Source organism: Cotesia typhae, unplaced genomic scaffold, assembly GCF_013202065.1.
Source record: "Cotesia typhae breed Kobodo isofemale line unplaced genomic scaffold, CoteBio_Ctyphae contig_69, whole genome shotgun sequence".
In the NCBI taxonomy this organism is placed as follows: Eukaryota; Metazoa; Arthropoda; class Insecta; order Hymenoptera; family Braconidae; genus Cotesia; species Cotesia typhae.
Window position 1 is genome coordinate 905270 of NW_027423763.1, and position 27501 is coordinate 932770.

Sequence of the window (27501 nt, forward strand, 5' to 3'; positions counted from 1 at the left end):
AGGTATGTGTAGAGCGAACGTTTCGGGTTTACATGTGATGGAATAAGGTAATCCTAGATCCTAGATGACCACACAAGATATTAAATAAGTCCCCACACACTTTGTTCTTCTCTATTTCTCTTTGTCTAGCTCATTACATCGGGTTTTTTCGTTCAGGACGAGGAAGTCGGCGCGTTGGAAACGTAAAACCAGATTCGAATCTACGGTAACGCATCACATCATGGCTCCACGAGTTTAAGGCCCAACTATGTAGGAGTTCAAGATTTTTATTATTGTTGTTATTAAATTGGCTGGGCTTGAAACTTAAATATCATGTTGGGTGTTTGAAAATCAAAAGAGTTTTTTTGAATTCCCGCTGAGAAAATTGAAAATTTTGAGAAATATGAAAAAAAAATACTAAAAACGTGTTTTTTTTAATGTAGTTTTTTTGGAATAACTTTTAAACGGCTTGACCGATCAAAACCAAAAAGTAATCAGCTTTTAACATCATAAAACCACGTCGATCGCCTTCAGTCCGGTCAAAATCGGTTCATTCGTTCGTGAGTTATCGTTGTCGAAAAAAAAACCGAAAAAAGTGTTTTTTTTGGAATTACTTCGAAATTCCTACTGCGATCAATTTAAACTTTAGGCTTTTTTTATAGAGCTTCAAAAACTGCGTCGAATGTCGTCAACTGCGTGAGAATCGGTTAATTCATTCAAAAGTTATCGCAGTTTGAAAATTCAAAAAATCGTATTTTATTAAATTTCTATCAGATTTTTGAAATCGGAGAGCTCAAAAACGTTATAACCGCAATTTTGAACGCTTAAGTATGGATTGAGGGGGGAGTTGCAGGGATGGCCTTTAGGGTCAACCGTTTTCCTAATTTTTTACAGTGTGGAAATGAACGACTAGACCTTTTAGGACTAATTTAGCTGAATTTATTTGGGTACCGGAAAAGATGAGCATCAATTATAGCTTGAAGCCGGTGAAATACGAAATGTCTTACAAATTGAGATTAATGAAAGTCTCACGGTGTATAAGCATGTAGAGGAATAAAAAGTGCTGTACCATCCGTTGAGACACCAAATGAAATGTGTTGTGTGTTATGTTGTGTTAGTTTGGACGGGTATAATGTAAGTCGAGTGTACGGTATCGTGGACGCGTAGTTGAGAATAAAAAAGTTAGATCGAACAATGGCTGTCGTTAATCATCTCGATGGAACATACCGAAAAATGTCAGGAAAGCTCTAGTTCTTGAACATGAGGAGAAGCGCCCATAGACACAGAAGATATGTACAGAAATAGTAGTCGCTTACAGTGGAAGACGGAGAATAGAAATAATAAAAAAGCTACTTTGTTTTTGAGTTTTTTTTATTGCCAAGAAGGAAGAGTCTTCTTTGTAGCATTTCGTGATAGCTCTGTTTACCTGAACTACTTTTTATTTTATACAAGTGTTTTACGAGCAGAGCTGAGACCGAGTAGTACAGAGCTGTTTTGAATATTTGCTAAAATAGAGCAGACTCCTTTTTATTTTAGATTTTATTTTCGTAAACTTTGTTTCACGACAGATGTAACGTTTATAATTTACGGACGCATTTTAGGGAAGAGAACACGACGGGTAATCGATTTTCTTGCATTAACTTCGGTTACAAGTTCTTTATTGGATGATAGTTACTTTTTATGTTTATTGATAGTCGGTATTTTATTATCGCATAAAAAAAGATTAAGGGCTGAGTTTTGGGTTTCGAAAAATATTGAGGTCAGGGAATTAAAGGGAATTAATTTTACTGCTTAGAGTTTTATGCTTTAACTTTTTGTTTCGATATTATTACTTTTTCGGATGAAGAAATTTCGACAAACATTATGTTATTTTTAAGGGTTCAAATTTTGATTAGGATAAATAAACTCATTTTGAGTTTATAGGAAGCTTAAAGGGATCAATATAATCCTCTACAAGTCTTTTAAGCAAAAAAAAATTTTTTTATTATTGTAGGTCAAAATTTGAGAAAAATTCTATTTTTGAACCAATTTTCCATTTTCAAAAGCTTAGTATTTAAATTTCAATCGTCAAATTTAATAATTTGACAGATTATTTTAAAGCTTAAAGTTTCTACTTGAATATTCTACATGTCTTTTTACCGAAAAAAATTTTTTTTTAATATTTCAAAGTCAAAATTTGGAAGATATCGATTTTAGATCTGTCTAATTTCATTATAGATGTTCAAAAGCTTGTAATTCGGTTCCAAATGGTCGAATTTAAACATTTGACCAGTCATTTTAAAGCTTAAAGTCTCTACTTTAATAATCTACAACTTTTTGTGCCCAAAAAAATTTTTTTTTGGAGATTTCAAGTCAAAATTTGGAAGATAAAGATTTTGGATCGATCTAATATCATTATAAATGTTCAAAAGCTTGTAATTCAGTTCCAAATGGTCAAATTCAAACGTTTAATCCGTCATTTTAAAGCTTAAAGTCTCTACTTTAATATACTACTAGTCGTTTTCCCCAAAAAAATTTTTCAAAGCTTCAAAAGCCCAAAATTAACACTCACTTTCCGACCAAAAGTTATAAACTTCAAATTTCGGATACCTCGGCTCAAATTTATCAAATTACGGCCGTAAAATTATATTTCTTCTTTAAATAATACTCTTTGACTAATCTGAAGGTGATAGAACGTAAAAAAAATTTTTTTTAAATCTTTATTCAAAGATAAAAAGTCTGAAAGTTTGAAGAAAAGAAAATCCTGCACTTAAAACTCAGTCGGAGTTGAAAAATTGAGTTGAGCCATTTCTCCAGAGTTATTTCGCTATAATTCTTCATGGAGGTCAGCATTATAACCTTAACCATCGGTTTCGCTACAATAATAACAATTAATAAGCCTAAGGAAATATATAATCGGTAAAGAAATTTGTTCAGCCAATCATCTCTCCTCGTACTCTTTTTGCGTGGTAAAGTTAGTATCTCGCGTCTCCGTCACTATTGGGCTCTCTGGTCCGCTCTACTCAGTAAGCTTTAGCCTGGGATTTCAACCGATTAATTATCATTATGGGAATTACGCCGACCGGTAATACAATATGTATGTATTATTTTATATATTATACCAATGAGCGTGTGTATGTATGTATACACACATTTATGTATATATATGTGTGTATTTATATTTATGCCAACATTGACGTTTGTAGCATTACATTACTGTACACTGAGCAGAACCTTGTGAGTTCTGACTTTAGCTGTTTTGTACTCCAATATCCGATATGTATATACATATAATTGCAGCATGAAAGTGTTACAAAGCTATAGCACTCAGATCGATAAAACCTCTAGATTTTATATTATTGTTATCATTATCAAACAGAAAGAAAAAATTCTTGCCTCAAGAAAATTTTCGGGGTCCTGAGTTTTTAAATTCTACTAAACCGATTTACTTGAAATTTGGTGTGAGTCTTCTCAATACATGTTTCTATCGTACTAACTATTATTATAACAAAATAAAAATTTTTACTATTTTTAGAAAAATTCAGAAAAGTCCAAAAAAATTGAAAAAAATGTATCATTTTTTCAAACAGCTGTAATTTAGCAAAAAAAAATTTTTTTTTCTACTTTTTCTTAGTTAGTACGATAGCAGCATTTATATAAATTAAGAATCTTTTTTATTTTTTTGTTTCGGATCATTAGAAAGCTTGCAATCGTGACGAGATTGGCGCGCCATTTTTTTGTACCCCCACTTTAATATCACATAACTTTTTCAATTTTGTATTTTTTGACTTTTTTTATTTTTTTCTGTACTCTCAAAATATTCATAAATGCCTGATAAAAAAATGGATAGTAAAAATATTTTTTGTTTTTTATTTACAGCACCTGACAAAACAACACTAGAATAGCCAAAAAAAAAAAAATTGGAAGAAAGATAATAATTAGGAAGAAAAATATTTTCTTGGCTCAAGTGAACCTTTTTTTCTGTGTATCCTCATCACTTTGTACACTATGATCGAGGTTAGTCAAACATTACGAATATTTACCAGCGATACGTTAAAAAGTTCATTTCTCATTTTCGGTTATGACCCGCGGAACTTTTTCCCCGACTGAATTTGGTGTCCACTTTGCCCGGGTTTCATCAAACGGATCAAAAGGCTTATTGAAGGGTTATGACGCGCATCGAGTGCTCTATAGTCAAAAGTGAAACGTTGGATTTCGGATCCACTCAAGGCGAGGGATGCCAAATGTGAAGTATATAAGCCCAAAAATGAAACTTTTGTTGATATTGTTATTATTAAAGAGGCTTCCGGCTGTGGAGTACTGGCTAGATTGACTTGTTCGTTTTCTTCAGAACTGCCTATACCACTATACCACTGTACTTTCATAAGAAAGTAGTCTCTAAGCTTTAAAATAAGTTTTTTTTTATCGATTCTACGATGCTACTTTGAACAAAGTTCCAGGCTTTTTAATATTAATCGGTCAAACGGAAATTTTGAAATTCTTGCTTCTCTGGATGGGAAACTTTTTTTCGTAAAGTTGATTGACGATATCGAATTGATTTGATAAAGGTCAAAAAGAAAAAGTTTTAAATGAAAAATTATTATTGTTTCAATTTTATAGGAAAAAAATAATGAAAACATTAATTTTTTATTTTGCAATGATTATATCTTCGGATAGAATCGACCAATTTTGATTTAGTATGCAATTTTTAACGCAGGTTGTCAACCCCTAGAGCCTGATAAATTTTGAAACCGATCGGTCAAGTAGTTTAAAAGTTGACTCGAAAGATAATGATTCCAAAAATGTTATTTTTAGCTTATAATTTGAAAATTTGAATGGAATTTTGTACTTTTTAATCAAATTTCTGAAAAATAATATTTTTCTAACGATTAGATTGGAAAATAGTTTAAAAAAAGGACCGAATTGGAATTAGATGAAAAAAAAAATCGAAAATCGTATTTTTTGTGTTATAACATTGATATCTTCTGAACAAATCGACCGATTTTAAATCGGTTTGTGAAATTCAATTCAGTTTTCCAACTTCTAAAGCCTGGCAAATTTTGAAGCTAATAAATTGAATATTAAAAAAAATTTTTTTTTTAGAAAACGTTATTTTTAAAGATTTCTAAAGATTTTGACGCAAGTTTAAATGTTCTGACGCATAAATTATATGAATGACTGACTAACGAGAGGAAAATTTGAGCGGAGGCCAAGAATTTTCCGTGAAGACCTCAAGATTTTCCATGAATACGAATCTAAGAAGTTGGCTGTACTCTGAAGAATATGTATTCTGATAATTATGACGAGCGGCATTCACCTGTCGTTAGGTTGTATACTTTCCTTTAGTGTACCTTTTTACAACATTTCGAAGCCTACAATGTATATACATGTATATACCCGTTCGGCGTTTACTCGTTGGTCGTCCAAGTCTCGGTTAAAGTTGTTGAGAGTCCCTTTCCTTACTTCACTTCTTGACCGAAAAAAAGGAGAATTAAGAATGACAGGCATAAAAAAAGTAAACCTGCAGGCAGGCATGGTCTTATTTTTTTTAACAAAGAAAACAATTAACAGACAAAAGTAACGGGCGATCTTCTCGGATAAGTTGATCGGTTGGATAAAGAAAGGAAGTCGAAAAGAAGGAGGATGAGAATAAGAAGAAGAAGAATAAGACTAAGAAGAAATATTTTTTTTTTTTTACTTTTTTGATTAAGAGGACACTGCTACAACTTTTTATTATAATTCCAAGTTTTTTTCCGATTATTTGTTCTTGCGTATAACGGGTTTACTGAATTTTATAAATTGGAACGGTTATTGGATGAAAACCTTTTTCTTATTTTCTTCAATTTGCCGGGAATGAAAATATAAAGCGCGAGAAACTTACAAGTATAAATAATGTCTAAGAAAAATAATGGATTTTTAGATTGTTAAATTAGTTAACAAATATAAACTTTTTTGGGGTAAACTATATTTTGTCAGTGGCTAGTCAAAGAGATTTAATGTTCCAATTTATTTTTTTTTTCAGTCCCAAAGGTTCCAAACATTTTTTCTTGGGAACAAAAGCCCGATTTCTTAAAAGAGTTCAAGCACACTTATTCCAGTTATTTCATTATTTTGTTAAGCATACCCAAAGAGTTTACAGATTTAATGCAGTGTGTACAGTTACATTCCATCCTATTTACCGACAAGCCACTTGTCAAAAATTTTTTAAGTAAGAGTGGGGGGCGTTCCTCCCTGTAAATAAAATCTGACGACAGTTTGACATGTCAGGAATTAGTCACACAGGTCAGCTCACAGATTATATATTATATATATATATATATATATATATATATATATATATATATATATATATATATATATATATATATATAAATGTATGAAGCAATAACACACGATACAATACATGCCCGATTTCTCTTAGGGAGTGATTAATAACTCGGACGTGTATAAATGTCCGAGTAAAAATAGAGGGTTAGTTGACAGTCGTTGCGTCGGTAGCCGATTGTTATCGTGGTTGACAGTCTTCCGTGCCAGGTACCAGGGTGGCAAGTTTTACGACTGCCCTATCCGATCATAGGTGTTACCAACTAGGGATAGGGATAGGGATAGGGATAGCGAACCCCTCACACTCACATGTCCGCATGTCTGAGTTCTACACATCGAATATCAATCTACAGTCTATGGTTTATTTGTGGTGGTGAATGCAGACTACTGAGGCTATATACCTGGACAAAAGTATTATATCTACTCGGGTTTACTTTATATTGTCTGTTTTGCTACGCTGGTTTCAAGCTCATGCTCTTCTATACTCTTCTATACTCTATATTTTATGCTATATGCTACGCTACCTAAACACTCACTGTAGGATATAGTACTGTGACTATCGCTATACTCGTTGTGCCCCATCACAACTAACTACCCGGGTACTATATAGTACGTTGCTCCCTTTTTTACCTCACATTTATATTCTATCGTCTATATTTTCTAGCTTTCATACTTACAGCTATACTAAATATTATTTTATCGTATTATATCCCTTGGAGACATGCTTAAGTAATTATCTATCGTCAGGTTAACAAACTGGAAATTATTTTCTTCAGCATTTTTTTAGATTGTTAAAATATAATAGCTATCTACCGTAAATCGGAAAATATTTATTAAAATGCCCTGTATTTTTTTAAATATTCACATTTTTAAGTATATAAGCTCATCCTGATGTTACACTCATCAAGAGCTTTCATTTAAGTACCCACATGCATTTTTTATATATTTTTCATATATCTATATATATATAAATATATAATATATATAAATATATGAAAAATTCATATGGGTACTTAAATGAAAGGTCTTGATGAGTGTAACACCAAAATGAGCTTATATCTTTAAAAATGTCAATATTTCACAAGATACTACGTCATTTCTTAATTATGTATCATAATAAATTGGCTATTGGTGAGAATGATATGAAACCTTAAAAAGGCACAACTCCAGGTCAAGACTTTTCCAACGATACCAAATTTAACCATAAAAATCCATTTTATCATATAAATACACTTGTTCTCTTTATAAAATACTTTTCGTTCCTCCGGATACATGTACAAAAATTTTGGATACGATTGAAATATTAAATTGGAAGAATTTTAAAAAATCCGTTAAGTTTTCTCTGAAAATATTCCCAAGAATTCCTCCCGAACAATGCTTTATAATAAAAATTTTCATTCTTAAAGAAACTGTTTTGAGAACGTTTTGGAAACTATACCTCAGAGATATCGTAAATACCTAAACCCTTCAAAGGAATAAGTTTTCGAGAACTTTTGAAGATGTTTGCGTTGCAACAAAAGTTCTAGGAATCCGTATTGAGTGTGTTTTTTTTACGATTTACGCTGCTCAATTTTATAATCTTAAAGAATTTGGTTGGAAAATTCTTGAGGATTGTCATTATGCTCTATAAAAAAAATTTTTTTAATCCGTAAACTTCTACAGGATGCACGTATAACTTTAAACTCTTCAATAAATAAAATAAAACTTGAAAAAATTTTTTTTAAAAGGTAAAATCTCTAATTCTTGACTTTTGTCCATAATTGGGGCTTTTATCTTAATTAATTTTGTAAGATTTAGCATTAATGTCAAGCTAAAAATCATTGCAGCGTCAGAATTTCCAGATTTGACGGAAAATTAATTAAAAATTAATTAATTTAAAAATTGTTAGCTCTTTTAAAAAGAATTTTTTTTCAGAAAAAAATATTAAAGAAAACTTTCTTTCTAGAAAAACTAAATGGTTTAAAAAGAAATTCCATGGAAATTAAGAACTGTAACTGTAGCGAATGGTGGGTCAACCTTTCTGGAGATACGGATACAGATACAGACTCAAAACCCCAACTTGACCGCAAGACCAAGGACATGAAGGCTCAAGGCTCAAGATTCTGTTGTTCGTGGACTCTGGAGCTACTAAATGACACCTAATATCTCTGACCAACCAATAACCAAATAGCAATAAACAAAAAAAAACGTGCTGTTGTCTTATAGTGAGCGTCGGTGGTCGGTGCGACGCTTAACACGCTCAAATATTTGAACCGAGCAAACAAACGTCCTTTCTCTCACCTTCTACCGCTTCTCAATAATTATACGTTGTATTGTATGTACATACTCATACTTATGCCCACACATTACATTACAGACTGTCATTTACGTGTGTGAATAAAAAGAACCGAGTTTTACCCGATAAAGGAAAGGCTCAGTGCGCTAGAGAGAGAGAGAGAGAGAGAAGATAAGGGACGCCGTGCGTAAGTACACATTTCTCAGGCTAAGCCTCACGCGACGCGTGCGATTCTTAATAATTATTTCATTTCAGTAGATCCTTCACATTTTTGGTGTTGAAACTTTGAAAACGTTGAAAGAAGAAAAGAAAATTTATTTCTATCAAAAATTAAATTTTTTGGAGTTGAGTTTCAAAAAGGTAGCTTTTCATTTTTGATTAATCGAGACAAAAAACTCGTTATCATTAATTATAAATATTTTTATTGAACTTTTTTAGTCCTATAATAAAATTAAGATGAAAAATATGAGTTGCTAACTATTCGTAACGTGATTGGTCAAATATATCATAAGCATGAAAATATATGCAAAACTGTTCTTTTAAAATATGAAAAGGTACCCTTTTGAAAATCAGTGAAATTTGTGTCAAAAATAAATTTTTTTTCGCTCAAGAAAATAATTAGAAAGAAAAATATTTTCTTGGCTCAAGTGAATTTTTTTTTTTTTTTTTTTTTTTTGTATAAGTAATAATAAATAATAAAATTGTCAAGGTGACGATAAGAGAAAAAATAGTTGCTTAAGATATGAATTTCTTCATCAATAATCATTTTTTTTTAATTAAATGTAAAACTGTCGATAGAGCAAGATACAAGAGTCAAATGTCAAAGTCTCGTTTGATTTATAGAGTAGATTTACCTATGCAATGTTGCGTTAGAAACTGAGAGGGAGGCAATTTTTAATCATTTTTCATCAACTCGTCATACATTTCAAAAATTTAAAGGTTGTTTGAATCATTTTAGGCTTTTAAGCTTGAAATTGTTGCCAAATCAAATTAACTTTTGATTTGATCTTAAAAATTTAAAGATTACATAACTTTAGAGGAAAAATTTTTTATAACTCAATGTAGTAAAAATGATTATTAAATTTCAATCCTCAGAACTACTTTTCAGTCAATCAGAGAAAATCCTAAAACCAACTCAATGTTTTCTAACAACTTCTTTTTGAGATTTCTTTAAAAGTTTACAAGTCCGTGATTTTCTTCTCTAGTTTAAAACTTCTCGAAACGCTGATTTCTTTTAAACGTTCACGGACTTGTTGACTTTTTTCTTCAAATCAAAAAACCACTAATCTTGAAACAATAACAGAGTGAATTGATTCTTAAACTTCTATTTCTATCTACTAGAAATTTTTCTTAACTTTTGTTCCGAATTTCAGTAAATAAAACTCAAAAAGTTTCAAGTCTTTTTATTAGATTAAATAAAAAAAAAATTGTATTAGACAAAAAGGTTTTCTTGAACCAAGAAAATTTTCAGGAAGACCTAATTTGTTTTGTAGCAAAAAAAAAATCCGAAAAATTTTATTTTCCCGCCAAAATATACTCAAAAAAATCCCGAAGAATTTCGAAGTAAAATAACCGAAAGCGGCGAAAAACAATCTAGTTGTTGATGAAAGATAACGTCCAGAAGCCGTTAGAATTCATAACCCAGGATCATAGCTAAGCTTAATAAATAAATTGACCGGGGTGGCTCAATTGAATCTTCTGGGAAATAATTCACATATAAAGTGACTGATATATATATATAATTTAATATCGCCCGTAGATAACAATCTCCTTCCATACACAATATTAATTACTATTATTACGATTATTATAACTACACATAGTGGTATTATATTTAAGATATGGGATGATGATGATTACAATCGGAGCTAAAATAAAACCATCATACCCAGTCTGTCATAATTTTAGTTATATCGTTTTCAATCATCCATCATGTTCCAACGGAGATCTGTATAGACTTCGACACATTGGACGTCCGTTGATGAATGCTGCGAGTATTTACCGACATGTATGTGAATATCTACGTAGATATAAGACAAGACGCGTGTCTATAAGAAAGAGCTTACCACTTAACAGCAGTGATATATATATGTATAAATAAATACATATCCTTGTGCTTGTAGTTCTTCCAAGGTGTTTGTATTCGTATTGGTATTCCGTAAGACTCTTTAAATTCTCTTGCGTCCATCAACCACATGCTGACGGAGAAGTATATAGAGAAGTAAACTCATTTGAATACAGACGAGAAACCCCGGATCTTATGAACTCCCAAAGTGATTTTGTAATTGCACAAATAGAATGGCCCAACGTAGTCAGGTTCAACTTCTTTGATATGTCTCGAACATCCGGAAGGTTACACTTTTTTTTTTTTTTGTTTTGTTATTTATCGTCCTATTCTTGATCTTGATCCTCTTTATTATTTATAGCCTGGAACCCAAGCTACGAAAAAAAAAAAAAAAAAAAAAACTATGGAGAATTTCCATAAGTTTGTAAGATAGCTTCTTTGTCCGAGAATTTCTCTGAGAAAGGAGGAAAGAAGAAAAGCACTTTGCATTATTCTGTTATCTTGCTTACTAAGCGTTTTTCGGTACAATTTTCATTCCCGGGAATTTCGTTTGCCGAAACGCTGTTTTAAGTGATAAGAATTCTGATTAACACACGCTTGGGTAATTAAAATAAAAGTGTAATGAGGGTTTTTCAATGTTTTTTCTCTTGAAATAACGAGATAGTGGTGTTGTAAAAAAAAATTTTTTTTTACGTAGAAAATTAAATAAAATTGACTTTAAAAAATTAAATTAAAGATTTAGCATACAAACAATGATTTGAAAATAAAAAAACACAAAATTTTTAAGTCGTTTGTAACTTTAAGTATCGAAGAGGATACGTGATTTGTTTTGCTTCAATTTAAAAACATTCGAGTTTTATTGACGAAAAAAAAAAAAAACCTAAAATCGATTCTCTGAAATTCACGATAGAAAAAATTCCAAGAAATGAGTTTTGTAGTATACTTTTAACGACTCGCACTTTATTTCCAAGAATTAATCTCGTATAGAATAAAAATCAGAATTATTTATAAACAGTTAAAAAGCTGAATCCTGTTACGGATGAAGCGGCAATCAATCTTTTAAGAAACTAAAAAATTCTTTGGGTAATTTATAACTTGTGATTCGACAAAGAAATCCCATAATTTGGACTATTAACTAGATTTCCCGACAAAATATTCCGTTTTCCAAACGGCAGATGTTTCTTTCAGGATCTCTCAACACACCTATCCCCCTAACCAGTGACATTTGTTAGATCCTCAGGTCTTCGAACTCGAAATCTATCATAAACACGTGGGATTAGTTTTAGAGAATTCGCCTCTGAGCTTTGACCAAGAAGAAATATTAAAAAAACATTAATATTATGAAGAAAGCTGTTGGGTCGACGGGCGAACAAGTAGATGGGATATCATGATAAAATTTCACTTATAAATGAATCTGTTATTGGAAAAAGATTTTATTTTAAGAGCTTATCTATAAACAGTGCATTGATGTGTTTGAAATTCGAAAGAAATGAAGCACTGATATTTCTTCTGTAAATTTGAAAGTTATTTTGAAGATTTTTAGGTTAAATTACCTTGAACGTAAGAATTATAGGGAATGACAATGTCAGGCGTGAGCTCACTAATTTTTGTTGGAACCACCAAAGCGATGGAAAAACAAAACTACTAGAGTTAAATTCTACGTGCGGCATTGTCAATCCCAGCTCATTTGACAACCCCACAAATTAACAAAACAAAGACACAACGGAGCCGTAAGTTCCTCCAAGATGAGCCCTTATTTACAAAGTAACTCTCGAAGATTAGCCTTGAAAAAGCTTTGGAACATTCGGAAGAAATGATGAAATCATTTTTGCAACACCTTCAGATTTCCGTCGAATAAGTTCCTGTAAAATACCAAACCTCCAACATCTGTATCTTAATAACCCATAAATTTCTACAGACACCCTTCAAATGTATCAGAGAGCAACTACGTTAGCATTGGCAATTATTGTTTTCCCTACAATACAATATTGTAATACATACAACACATATTCTATCGGCTAACGACACAGGATATAATAGTCCAGAGGACAGAAATATAATACTAATTCTAATCCCTGCACCACCACCAGATACAGAGATTCAAAAAGCATTAGACCATTCGGAAGAAATGATGAACTTATTTTTGCAACACCTTCAGATCACCACTGAACAAGCTCCTGTAAAATCTGAAACCTCCAACATCTATCGCTTCTTAATTAATAACAGATAAAATTCTTACCTTCTTAAAGAAGAAATCCTTGTAATACAACACAAACACTTAAATAACCACTTGTAAGGACTAGAAACCAGTGTGTTCAACAAAATGTATCTAAAATAACAATAATAATAAATCAATAATAATTAATTATATAATAAAAAGATTCAAAAATTCCGCCAATCGTTTCCATTCGCCGTCGGTGAATTATTTGTCACAGTCGATATAGGTGCGCGGAGGACGAAGAGTACAAGCGCCATTTTAACCCCGTCCAGTGAAAAATAATTCAATCACGTTAATACATAACATAACATTTAACACAGCACTGACCATTACGGAACCTGTGTCAATAAAAAATAAACGCACAACAACCTTCTATAAATAAATGAACAAACCACCACACTGGATAAATAATACTAGAGTCCTTTCAGCCGGCAGTGAGCGTCGTTCAGTCGTGATTTCTTCCTGACAACAAAAAGGCGCTGGGATTTGAAATTTCGAGGTTAGGATATCTTCACTTTCACTATCAGTTGGTAAGTACAAAAGAAGAAACAACTGTTATTGTTTATATTAAATTTGTTCGTTAATTTTTTAAATAATTCCAGCGATATTAATTAAAATAATAATAATACTAAACTTTGTTTCAAAAGAAGTGAATAGCGTCCCGAAAATAACGGTTGCGTCCGCGCGCTGTAACGAGAGGACACGAACTAAAGTGCCGAGCACCGAACAACCGAAATACCGAAGCGAGTAGAGGGAGTGGGAGAATAAACGACGGTGTGTGAGTCCGATGTTCAGTCTTGACTAGCAGAGTGATGGTAGTGGTGGCGTTGGTGTGTATCGTAGAGTGTAGTGTGTAGTATATAGTTGCCCGGCTGGTTTTCATCGTACCGCTATTCGGGTGTTTTACAGTGGATGTAGAGGCGCAGATGGAGACAAGGACGCAAGACTATGTCGAGCGAGATGGAAGACTACTCTAGAAGAGGAAAGGGCGAAACTAGCGCCGCCGTGGAGTCTCGACGAAGAGAAGACAAAGTGCAGTCGCATTTCGGATGCAGAACTACTATGTAGCAATGTTGTTGCTGTGCCTCTGCCAATGACTAGGATTGTTTGAGAATCTCAATTGTACTATTGCTAGCTACTGGAACTTTGACTTCAAAGACTCCAGACAAACAGCTGGTTACTTAGGATTCGCCCTTTGACCATCTCATCCCGGTTATGTCAAATACGTACCTGCAAGGATTTCAAGAGACTAGGTAATTGGTAATTGGTTATTGGTTATTGATGATGATGATGATCATCATCATCATCATCATAAATTATAAATACGATATTGATGAGCAGAACAATGATTACCGGAATACACTGGGCCATTGATTTTTTTGGAACCCGTGCTATCTGCTCATGCGCACGATAAATAAATTGACAGGCGTCCTTTGGATATATATATATATATATATATATATATATATATATATATATATATATATATATATATATATATATATATAATCCCCGTAAGCTGTAAGGTTGCTTGTGTGTATTAACTTTCGGATGAGAATACGGGTGACTTTTTGGAATTGTAAAAAGGAGCTTTCTATTGCGGGCTTAGATGCTTTTTTTTTGGGTTTTGGATTTGGACAAATTTTTTCTCTCAGGACATATTTATGTTCTTTAATAGATGAAAATTAAGTTAGCCGCCATTTAAAATTTTTTAGAAAATTTTTTTTATTGATTAAATTACAACAAAAAAATTAAAAAATAATTCCACATTTAAAAAACTTAAAAATTTTAAAAACTATCCGTACAATTTTTTAAAAATATTTTTTTATTGCTAATAAAAACTTTTGAAAAAATTACTACAAAAAAATTTGAAAAACTAAAATAAATAATAAATACTAAGAAAAATGAGCTTGTTTAGTTTAAAAATTTTTAAATAAAAATAAAGACGATAAAAGTTCTTTAAAATTTAAATTAATTTTAAAAAATTGCATTTAAAACTTTTAAACGTCAAATTTTTCTTGTAGTAATTAAATTGTTAAAAAAAATCATGATAATTTTTTTTTAAGGATATATTTGTAGTTATATTCATCTTTTTCGTTAATTATGGAAATGTAAGTACAACTATTGAGAAAATGTACAGGAATAGGTCTTTAATTTAAAAAGAATTTTGCGCCCTTTGAACTAACTTACAATATGCTGCAATTATAATAATTATTATGGATATAATTGTAATAATAACAATAATAATAAAATTGTATTTCTTAATGTTCCGATCGCAATGATATTGATTTGAATTATTAATAGAAACTGAACTTAAAAAATGAAAACAATATTGATGGTCGGACATGAGAATCGAGCTCGCTTTTACATCTTTTGATGTTGCAAATTAATATATAATTATTGCGATAACAATGATAATAATTATGGATGTTGAGATGATTTGTCGATAATCTCGATGTGAATTTTTTAGTTTAAACGAATTGTTCAATTGTGAAGATTATAATTACAATAAATTGTTAGAGGCATTTATCGGGATCAAATATTTATTGAGAAAACTAAAATATGTAGATGATTAGAAAGTTAATAATTTATTAATACAAGGTTTTTCATATATATGCATATAATGAGTTTTAAAAGATTGTATTGAAGGCAATGGTATATATATATATTGAATTGAGTAATTGGAAAATTGAGTTCATGATTTATTTTGTTGGAAGATATATTTATAGCGCTTAGTTTGACCTATTATCATTATTTTTTTTTTTTTAATTAAAAATTACAATTTTTTTTTTATTATTTTCAGCATGAAATTTCATGAATAAATTTTTTCTTGAAAAAAATTAGATAAATTTATTATAAATAAGATTTTTTTAGGCGCGCAGTAGCCTGTCGGATCCGGCCCTTGCTTACCAAAGCATTGGACCGGGTTCGAGTCCGGCGTACACCAATGAATATTTTCAATATTTAAGTGTATTATTATTCTGCTTCTTTTATGCGACTTTAAACAATTAAAAAAAAAAAAAAAAAAAAAAAAAAAAGATTTTTCTTAAATAAATTTATCAATTTCCAAATTTTTAAAGACAAAAATAAAAAAAAAGATTTTTAAGTTGATTTGTTAATACTAATAATTATAAATAGAAGTTAAATAGGTTTTTAACAGCCATAAGTCCTATTTCTGTCGTTCTTTTTTTATACGTTTGATAAATGTGTTTATTTTTAAAACAGATGAAAATTTGTTTTCATTAATTATCTTTCCGTTGCTTTTATTAATCTCTTTGGTAATAAATAAATAATAACATATTAATTTATTAAGTTTGTGTTATTTTTTTAGCTACTGTATATACTATTCATATTACTATTGACTTTACGAGTGTTGGGGTTTCGGCTAAATAAAAATGTGAGTGTTTAGTATAGAGATAAGCTCGAGTTAGTAAACGGAACCGATCTGGCATAAATTCTTGTATATAATACAGTTAGTATAGTTTTTATTTATTTTAGGAATTTAAAATAAGCCGTCTCTGGCAGCTGGAACTAATTGACATTTTAAAATATATTTTATTTGACGTATCGTTTATGTTTGATAATGATAATGAGTTGACATGACAAATCATATATTATTAATTGATGTCTTTTTTGATTTTATCTATACAAAAATAATTTCTTTAAATTATCATTATTATTATAAATTGAATTTTTTTATTATTGACCTTGAAATTTTGGAAAATTTTGAGTTGACTGTCAAAAAAATTTTTTTGTCCACTTTTTTGGCAAAAAAAAAAAATTACTTGAATCAAGTAAATAATTTTGGAGGATTTTATCTTTTTGATTTAAGTGAAAAAATTCTTAAATTAAATAATAATTTTTTTTTTTTTTTTTTATAATTATTTATTTATTTATTGACATATTTAAATTTGTACATCAGTTCTTGCAATTGCATGATTGTAAGTGCTATCGTAATCGTAATATAATCCATTTTTATAATTTAGATGAAAAATATGAAAATATATCATGTAAGCAAACTATTCGTAATGTGATTGGTCGAATATATCATAAGCATGAAAATATATGCAAACTCTATAGTCAAGACGCGCGCTTGCGCGCGCAAATTTGAATTATAGTTGTATCAAATATTGTTTGTTATTATGAATTTATATAACTTTTACATGTTTTTAGTTATTGTTTTATCTTCTTAGGTAAAAAATTTTTTAAAAAACCTAAATAAATATAAATTCTTAAACTAAGAAATTTTTCTTGGTTTAAATAAATTTTACTTAATTCAAAAATTTTCCGTATTGATCCAAGACAATGAAATTCTTCAAAATTATTTTCTTAGTTTAAGAATTTTTCTCTGATGATTAAAATTTATTATTTTTGGCATTTGTCACTAGACATTGTATAATTATAAATTACAACAATAAACGCTAGTTAATATTTGAATGGTGTGTGGCTGGATGAGGTTGATTGCCGGCATAAACGCATCTGGCATATCCTTTTGGTTTCCAATCGATCGACCAAGATCGTCCCATTAATCGACCTCGTCGATGGCGCTCGCCGGGCAATCCTGTTTGTTTTATTGCTGCTGCTGATGGGGATGTACACACTGCACATAGATACATGCATCCATCCATACAAAGGATCTGTGTGAATTTATACATCCATATTCCATATCTGGTGGTATCAGAGTCAGTATCACATACTAGCTACACTCATACGGCCGGGAGAGGGAGGTATAAAGGGAGAGGGGAGAGGGGAGAGGGAGGGGGGTAGGATGAACAGGATAAAAAACAGCGAGAATGCCTATGGAGAGTAGATCGAGGGAAGTAAATCAACGTGGTGTTGTAAATGTATATTATATATACACAGCGCATATATAATATCTATAACTATAAATGTATATATGTGTGTATAGCGAAATCGTTTTCACGCTTGTGAAATAGACGAACGGATAAAATCCAGCAATTACCCTGTGTAACGAACTACGCGGCCTATTGCAACCTGTGATCCAATCATCGAGTAGACTATTCGCCATGAACTAGTCTACAGTCTGCCTTGTCTACTCTGTCTATACTCCTATATTCTATTATATATCCACTCTAGTATTTCTAACTTTTATTATTTATTTTGTTTTGTTATTAGTTTCTTATTATTATTGCACTTTTATGGGCTTACTGTTAAGGGACGCTCTTTATAGAGCACGTAGATGTCCATCAGAACCACGCTGGATTTATTTTATATATTTTAGTTATTTATTTAAAGAAAATTGTCTTCAGAAAAGTCAATTTTGGCTTCGAGAAAGTTTAAATATATTTTAAGAAAAATTAAAAGATTTTTTTTTTTTAATATCAATAATTCATCAAATTTCGTATTAAAAAAGCTGAATACCGTGGGGGGTATATCGATTTTTTTTAATGAGATTTGAAAAAAAAAAAAAAAAACAAAAATTTTTTTGAAAAAAAAATTGAAAAATTTTTTTTTTCAAATTTCTTGAAAAATTAATCTCTTTGATTGGAAAAATAAAGATTTTTGAAAAAAAAAATTTTTTTTCCTTAGGAAGGGATTTTAGGGGACACTTGGAGGTTGAAAAATTACCGACGATATCCTTTGTTCATCCATTTTATCCAAAGTTATACTAAGTTATCCAAATATCCTTAATTATGCGAATTTTTGTCGTTTTTTCAGTTAAAGTTTTCAATTCAGAAAAAAAATTTTTTTTGACAAAAGCTATTCACGGTATCTTATAGAGAATATTGTGGAGTTTTCAAAACCGTTCTTTGATTTCCTGTACGATCATTATTTCCAGAGTTATTGATTGTCAAAGTGAAAAAGTACTTTTTTGCTTTGACTGACGATAACTCCGCGGCAAATCATCGTACAGGCTTTTTGATTACGTCAAATTGAAGGGCATTAAATTTTCTAAAAAAGCTTTACATCGAAACAATGGAAAAAAATTTTTTGAAGTCCGTAGATTTTTTTTAAGACGAGAAAAAATTTGGAAAATTTTTTTTTTGTAGTTTTCTTAGGATTTCTCCAGACACGAACATGATAAAAAATTTTCATGGTCATATCTGAAAACTAGACACTTGGAGCTACAATTTGCTTTTTTTTTTTATTTTTTTTTTTTTACTGTACGATCATTTTCCTCGGAGTTACAGCTCGTTGAAAATCTTTTTTTCGTTAACGATAACTTTCACAACTAACTTCTCTAAAATTTAACAAAATTCTGATCTAAAATTCCAGCAATAAATAACAAGTCAACTAAAACACGATCAAGTGACACTCGAATGATTAATTAGCAAGGAATAATATTTATCTAAAAAAGAATTTATGAACCAGATCGCTCATCAATTACGAGTTAAGTTTAGATAAATGAAAAAATAAAGGAAAGAGAGCAGTATAACCAGTAGGGTGCCAACAATTGGTTCCATATCCTAACCGTTCGAATGGAGGATCGAGAATCGAGGATTGTTAGCTTTATTTCCCACATCGAATAAACATCGAACTAATTTAAAAAGTTTTTCTTCTATCGACAATAAACGGCCCTCGACTTTCCCCTCTTCTCGGTGCATAGAACAGAGAGAGCATTATTAAAAAGCATAAACATAAAATAAAACACTCTGCCGGCTACCAAACTACCAACCAAGCCCACATTTATAAAGCAATCTATTAAATATCAATAAATGTCATCCGGTGAAAATAAATTCCCGTCTAAATTCAAAACAGTTATTTGCTGCGGTTAGGTGTGCTTATACATGTATATATATATATATATATATATATATATATATATATATATATATATATATATATATATATATATATATATATATACGTGTAGACATATATCTATATATATTACATACTATTTCTTCCCAATATAATAATCCAACAAAGAAATAAATAATATTAGATTTAGATGCCGGTATAAATCATCGATCCCACTTCACTTCACTTCACTTATTCGTCGACAGTAAACTCCATCAATAATATCAACCGCAGCCCAATGAAACAATAATCCACATCCACCATCTCTGTATCTGGTGGTGGTGCAGGGATTAGAATTAGTATTATATTTCTGTCCTCTGGACTATCATATCCTGTGTCGTTAGCCGATAGAATATGTGTTGTATGTATTACAATATTGTATTGTAGGGAAAACAATAATTGCCAATGCTAACGTAGTTGCTCTCTGATACATTTGAAGGGTGTCTGTAGAAATTTATGGGTTATTAAGATACAGATGTTGGAGGTTTGGTATTTTACAGGAACTTATTCGACGGAAATCTGAAGGTGTTGCAAAAATGATTTCATCATTTCTTCCGAATGTTCCAAAGCTTTTTCAAGGCTAATCTTCGAGAGTTACTTTGTAAATAAGGGCTCATCTTGGAGGAACTTACGGCTCCGTTGTGTCTTTGTTTTGTTAATTTGTGGGGTTGTCAAATGAGCTGGGATTGACAATGCTGCACGTAGAATTTAATTCTAGTAGTTTTGTTTTTCCATCGCTTTGGAGGTTCCAACAAAAATTAGTGAGCTCACGCCTGACATTGTCATTCCCTATAATTCTTACGTTCAAGGTAATTTAACCTAAAAATCTTCAAAATAACTTTCAAATTTACAGAAGAAATATCAGTGCTTCATTTCTTTCGAATTTCAAACACATCAATGCACTGTTTATAGATAAGCTCTTAAAATAAAATCTTTTTCCAATGACAGATTCATTTATAAGTGAAATTTTATCATGATATCCCATCTACTTGTTCGCCCGTCGACCCAACAGCTTTCTTCATAATATTAATGTTTTTTAATATTTCTTCTTGGTCAAAGCCCAGTAGGTGAATTCTTAAAAAATAATCCCATATATTTACGATATATTCCGAGTTTAAAGACTCTGTCGTTTCAGAAAAAATTTCAGTATATAGAGAGTTATAAAGCTCTTGAAATTCCGCGTGAAATGAGCCGTCGTGCGACTTGATCCGCCACAGGTCGATTTTTGATTAATTGATTGATAAAATATTAACGCCGTTAATTCTATGAAGGGTTAATCATAAATACGGGTTGTGAGGGTTCATCTTACTCAGGATCTCATGAACTAGGTTGCAGTACATCTAATTTTCAAAAATTAACAATTTTATTTTTTTGTTAATCGTTGAGATTAGTTGAGATAACGAATTTAGATATATCATAAAATAGTATCAATACCTTCTATGAAAATTTGATTATTTTCCTATTTTCACGATACTAAACCCAATTTTAATCCAACCAAAAATTCCCATAAAAATAAAACTAAAATCCCGAACTGATAAATTAGACTAGATGTAGGTCATAGTGGAAAAACGTCGGATAAATCAAGTTTAATTGTATTAGATCATTCAGACTTCCCGGACATGAAATATAGAGGCTTGAAGATCCATCACCGGTACTAAATGAACCAGATTGACTGACTGATTGAAGTGACCACGAAAATAACAACAATAAAAAAAAAGCGTAACAATAATAACAATCGGTCACTCAGGCTTTGACTGCATAAATCGAGTGCTCACGGCTCACAGTGGCTTGGCGCTTCCGCTTGACGTCACATCTCCGCCCGCATTTACAAAACCGACCTTACTTATTGAGCCCTCTTTATCCGTTATTCTTTACCATCGAAATTCTTGCCAAAATCTCAATAACTTTTTTTCTTAGACGTCGCCTTCTTCACCTTTTCCCCTCTTAATTTTTCATTTCTTCCCGACTTTTTACCAATTTAAACTCATCGTCTTAATTTATTTTTTTTTCAGAGGTTTTTCATCACCCGTCATCTGTCACGCTTCGCGAATGTGTGTCCTAATGGAGAAATAATTGGACGAAAAAATAAGTACATTATAACTGAACTGAGAATTAGCCAGAATAATTGTCGGTGTAGTTTTATAAAAATAAAAGTAATAATAATAATGATTAAGCCAAAAAACAGCAAGTGAGAGAGAAAATAAAAATGTGAGCGATGTATGTTGTAGTTGGCTATTTTATAATCGGGCTGGCAGGAACTTGCCGCGAAACAATGGGCTAGCGGTGAAGACAAAAGAGAAGGTAGACCAAGATGAGGAACAAGAAGGGAACCACTACTCCTTTTCTTCGGTTAAAGACCGTCTTACAGAGTTCTCATGCTAAGTTGGTTAGCCAGGTTCCAGGTTCATTAGCGAAATTAGACACACACGCATCTGCCCAATGTGTAAAAAAACTCATGGTACGTGGTAAGTACTCTAGGCTATTATATTCCTGTCCAGGATGTTCCTGGTGCTAAAATGATACTATTTACACTATTTGCTGTTTGCTCGATAATTGTAGGCTTAATATACAAGTACACAAGTACGTGTACACAGACGATCTTTTCTGCGGCCCGACAAAACGACTTTCGGTATGTACCAATATTTATTGTTGAAATTTGAAGATTTTTACATTAAACCACCGCCTAGAAGTCAAAAATCGTTCTCTCGATGATTAACAAAAAAATTAAATTGTTAATTTTCAAAAATTAATTGTACTGCGACCTAGTTCATGAGATTCTGAGAAAAATGAACCCTCACAACCCGTATTTATGATTAACCCTTCATAGAATTAACGGCGTTAATATTTTATTAATCAATTAATCAAAAATCGACCTGCGGCGGATCAAGTCGAGCGACGGCTCATTTTACGCGGAATTTCAAGAACTTTATAACTCTCTATATACTGATATTTTTTCTGAAACGCAACAGTGAAGTTTCTATAAAATATCATACCTCCATAATCTGTATCTTCCTTATAATAAATAAACCAAAATTCTTCTTCTTGAGAACTGGGACCATTAATCCCGAATTCCGAATTCGTTCCAGTCACGGCGGATCCAAGTGTCAGCCGGCAGATGATCCACTGGATGAATGTCGATGAAATCGGCGAGTTGATGGCCCGGAAAAAGGATCTGCGGACCGGTAGGCAGACCGTGTCCATAACTGCCCCTATTCAGCTGATATAAGTGGACTGTTGGATGGTGGATGGTAAATGTTGGATTGCAATCGAAGTTTATTATATTGGCAATGCGTCTTTATGACCCTTTATCAACGCTTATATTCGGATAATGTGCAGTGAAAAAGCTCCGGTTTATCAACGCTCAACACACGTCGAATTCAAATGCGAATGTTAAATATCTATCAGGTTTTAGTGTTCCTAATGACGTGGAACATTTCATGATACTGATTAAAGTGGTCATTGGGATGTTTGTGAACGAGCTGATGCCCGCACTCTGTACAGATCCCTATCGCAGAGTTGTATGCATGTGCTCGAGACTGTACACACGGGCTACATATGTACGATATTAAGCTCTCTACTCTATATCTAGTCGTCTGTGCTCTGTACTAGTGGATAAATTGGGAAATGGAACAAGAGGCTGCCATGGAAACCAGCCCTTACCCTAAGCCAATTACTGTTAATAAATTCATTAACATTACTATTGCTATTAACATTAACATAAATTACTTATCCGCTCCAATTTAATTATCGATTGTTGTCCAATCAAGTCAATTATTCGATTCATTTATTTTTAATAAAATTCGCAGACTCGGGAACTGTCGCCTCGTTGATTAACGGAAAAATCAAGGTTGTTATTTTTAAATTTCTTAAGTACTACGCCCTAGATAATGAAATTTCGCGTAAAATGAACCCAAACAATCTATGGTTACCTTCACTCCTTCATAACATTAACGGCGTTAATATTTTTTTAATCGATTAATCAAAAATCGACCTGCGGCCAATCAAGTCGCGCGACGGCTCATTTTGTGCGGAATTTCATAAGCTTTCAAACTATCTGACTTATTTTATCCTAAAATTAATTTTTCTAAGAAATATCCAAAAAATTGCGATTAAAATTGATCCGGTGATTCTTATCGTATAAGTAGTCTCTAATTCGGTTAAAAAGGATCAATTAAGCTCGCTCCAAATGGGGTGGATGCCAAAGTACACACTTTAAAATCCACATTTAAGAGAAAAAGGTTGAACGGACTGGGTGATCATTACAAAAGCAGTTGGCATTCATGTTACCAATGAATTGTCCCGATAAACCAGTCATTTTAGCACACACTCTGCATCATAAAGATTTCACAAACTACCGATACGAGCACGCGTACATTTCCTTTGACAATAACCGCGACTAATGTCAACTCCTGTTTGGTAATGCGCAATTCATGTCAACGATTTACCATTTTTATTTATTCATTTATTTATTTTCCGGCGAGCAACGTGTGTCCCGGGTTTTTATTGTTACTGTTACTATTATTATTATCATTATTATTAATGTTATTATTATTTATACCGCATTAACTCTCCATATCGGACAAACTTGTTGGACACATAGTTTAGGTATGGAAAGGCTGATAGCAGGTTTCGATATCTGCAATCGATTGCCGGCGATCTCTCTATTGAGTCAGTCCTTTAATGCTCCACAATCGTGTAATGTATAATGTGACTCTAGTCTATGCTCTATGTTCACTTTGATCAACTTGATATTGTTATTTTTATTATATCTGCCTTTTTAAACATTGTGCGTCACGCATTCTGAGTACTACTAGATACCCGATTAAAAATCGGTTAATAGTACCATTACCCATTTTGTCGCTAATGGCTATCCGAGCGTAATCAATATGGATAACTGGATCCCGAGCTACTCCTGGAATTATTCACTACTCTGTTTATTTTAATAATGCGGATTTTTTCATTCTTACATTCATTATTTAACTACAAAACTTTTACAGTTTTCAATATTAACTATCAATTTTTCCTCTTGCCTAAAAATTGTCTTCCTAGGGAATAACAAAAAATAAACTTGTGTATTTTTTAAAATTACTTCCACCGCGACCTAGGGAATGAAATCCCGAGAAAAATGAACCCTCACAACCCCTATTAATTCCCAGCCTTTCATCAAATTAACGGCATTAATATTTTTTTAATCGATTAATCAAAAATCGACCTGCGGCCAATCAAGTCGCGCGACGACTCATTTTGTGCAGAATTCCATTAGCTTTTCAACTATCCACCTCATTTCTCTCAAAAACTACCCGTTCAATCTAAAATCCTTCATTTTCCTCTCAATTAAATCTAATTTAAGCTCAATTTGATCCAAAACTAATTTACAGTTATAAATCGTACCCATCAAATTAGTACCACTGAATTAGAATCGAACAAAAAAATATTGTACTACCAAACCAGTTCTGATCTCCGATAACCGGGTCACAAAATCGGTCAACAATACCAAGCCACTTCCCCTTGTATAATCCTCAGATAATGAATAACTGTATCAATGACTACCATTCGATGACAAGTGCTTATGATCCTTCACAACCATGAGTAATGACTTTTCGTAGATCCACCAAAAGCGGAGTAGGTATCGGTATACAGATTGTGAACGTGATCGGTCAAAGCATATATATTACATTTTGTTCATTCAATTCACTTGTTCCTAGTGGCTCAGCGTCTAGATTTTCTCTCCCCCCTCTCTCTCTCTCTCTCTCTCTCTCTCTCGGGTGCTTGGTGCACTGGTTAGTATTATCTCGCTCTTATTGTATGGTGATCGGTAGACATAATGCCCGTACTCGAGCCTATTCGCTTATTCGAAAAGAATCTCACGAGTCATCGAAACGACTCCCTGTGTGTGTGTGTGTGTGTGTGTGTGTGTGTGTGTGTGTGTGTGTGTGTGTGTGTGTGTGTGTGTGTGTGTGTGTGTGTGTGTGTGTGTGTGTGTGTGTGTGTGCATGTGGAATATATAAATACAACTACCGCTACGGTGGTTAGTATTTAGAGTTTGGTGTGTATAATACATACATCTACTGTTTTCGAGCAGCATTGAGTCATGATTAATGGCTTTTTATACCTCATATTCCTATGTATTATACCTGCATAGATCTGTGGTGGTTTGCGTTACGATATATTGGTATGCATCACTTGTTGTGTACTTGGTGAAAGAAACGCTCGACCTTTACCGGAAGTCTGCTGTCTAGTAATAATTCTATATATCCACTAGTATGTGTTCGAGTATCAGAATTATAAACCAGTACGAACTCCAGGTTTGTTAATTTTATTTTTTAAATTCTAAATGTCAACACACGTGAGAATTTTATTTTATAGAACGATATATCTTTTTTTTCGGAGGTTTTTATTTGGCTCTATGATTATTGATCTCCCGACAAAATATCCCCAAAATAAATATCTTGAATAATTTAATTTTTCAATTAAACAATTCAAAGGAATAAATTAATTTTTAGAATAAAAGTTGACTTAAAAATTTTCCAAAAGTCAATGCTCTGGATGATTTCATCTTAAGAACAGTCGTTATCTATTTGACGATAAAATATGTCGTTAATAATTGGGTCATATATAGATTTTATGAGTTTGTTTGTTCACTATCCGCAGAAAGGAAAAATACCGTCAGTATTTTTTAATTAGATAAATTAATCATTCTCTTCAAAATGGTCAACTTACGAAGATGTCTCTTAACAATAATTTTAACTATTATTTTAGTGAATTTAATCATGGCTGCAGTCCAAAGATGCATAGGCCATGGTCACGTAAGTATTAAAAAAAAATTAGTTAAAAAAAAAAATTACTTTGCATTAATAATTAGCTAGTAATAACTTTTTTTTTTTAGTGCGAAAAGAACAAAGATTGCTGTTCGAAAGTTTGTAAATACTATGGATATTGGCATAGAGTTAAACTATCGACGTGTCAGTAAACTATCGATTTATCATAAACTACCAAAAATCGCAATTTCAATACATTATTAATCTAAAATGTGGAAATTAAATATTACATTGTTCAAATCTTCCGAACTATTTCGATCTTTTCATCAAATCTAATAATTAAGCTCTATATTAAATAATTTTTAAGATTTAAACTTTCCAAATCTATCGAATAGTTCAAATCTTTTAAATCTTCCAAGCTATCCAAATCTTTTCAATTTTTCGTCAAAAATACTAATTGAATCTTGCATTGAGTTTCTCCAACAAAATCTTTCTAAATCTATAAGATAGTTGAAATTTTTCAAATCTTCCAAGCTATCCAAATCTTTAAAACTTTCCCTCAAATCTAACAAACAGTTTCGTTATTTTCCATAAAATCTTCCCCTTCAATCCCACCTCAACTTTCTAAAATAAAAATCTATCAAATAGCTCAAATCTTTTAAATCTTCCAAACACTCGATTAAAATTCCCGAAACTATTCACAAACGACAAACACGCAATTCTAACTCAATAACCAGACTTAAAAAAATCAACAAATCGAATAGAACGTCAGTTCGCCCTAATTATTTTGAAAAGCTCATAAACACCAGATTGATGGTCATCGACTAGATAAGATGCCCCAATAAAAGCAGGCATACACCAAAATACCTTTAAAGGAACAAAAAAAGGTCGCTGAAACTCGTTAAAAGCCGTCTTAGTCCGAAGTCATAAAAATCCGCATCGCAGGTATATACTAACGATCTACAAGTCCGTGCGAGGTTGATCCTAATCTCGGCTCGCGAGACAAGGAGGGCGCACATCAAGAGAGAAAGAGACACGTCGGAAGGGATGGTATGGCCAGGGGCGGGGGAGGGGGGGAGTCAAGGTCCGCTTGAATTTTGAATGAGAAAAAAAAGAGCCGACTGTCGTCTTCGTCCATTAA

General features: G+C 31.9%; 2 protein-coding genes across 16 annotated transcripts in view; one reads left to right on the forward strand and one right to left on the reverse strand.

Moving 5' to 3' along the window:
• Eph (Eph receptor tyrosine kinase) overlaps nucleotides 1-13005 on the reverse strand; it is a 92191-nt gene extending 79186 nt beyond the window's left edge. For all 11 annotated transcript variants that reach the window (XM_074251383.1, XM_074251391.1, XM_074251389.1 and 8 more), the window contains exon 1: nucleotides 12862-13005. The gene's annotated coding sequence lies outside the window, so the exon portion shown is untranslated. The remainder of the gene's footprint in view (nucleotides 1-12861) is intronic.
• The window catches only part of LOC141532849 (uncharacterized), a 95353-nt gene extending 68371 nt beyond the window's left edge, over nucleotides 1-26982 (forward strand). For 2 of the 5 annotated variants that reach the window (XM_074251409.1, XM_074251412.1), the window contains 5 exons: nucleotides 21615-21755; nucleotides 21831-22067; nucleotides 22162-22231; nucleotides 26362-26408; nucleotides 26489-26982. In XM_074251409.1, the coding sequence (XP_074107510.1) occupies nucleotides 21914-22067; nucleotides 22162-22231; nucleotides 26362-26408; nucleotides 26489-26526 (309 nt within the window). In that variant the 5' untranslated portion in view covers nucleotides 21615-21755; nucleotides 21831-21913 and the 3' untranslated portion in view covers nucleotides 26527-26982. Of the gene's footprint in view, nucleotides 1-965; nucleotides 3056-3837; nucleotides 3976-13987; nucleotides 14094-21614; nucleotides 21756-21830; nucleotides 22068-22161; nucleotides 22232-26361; nucleotides 26409-26488 lie in introns of those variants that run through there. The other 3 variants (XM_074251411.1, XM_074251408.1, XM_074251410.1) reach the window with 3 other exon arrangements.
• Nucleotides 26983-27501: the final 519 nt, after the last annotated feature.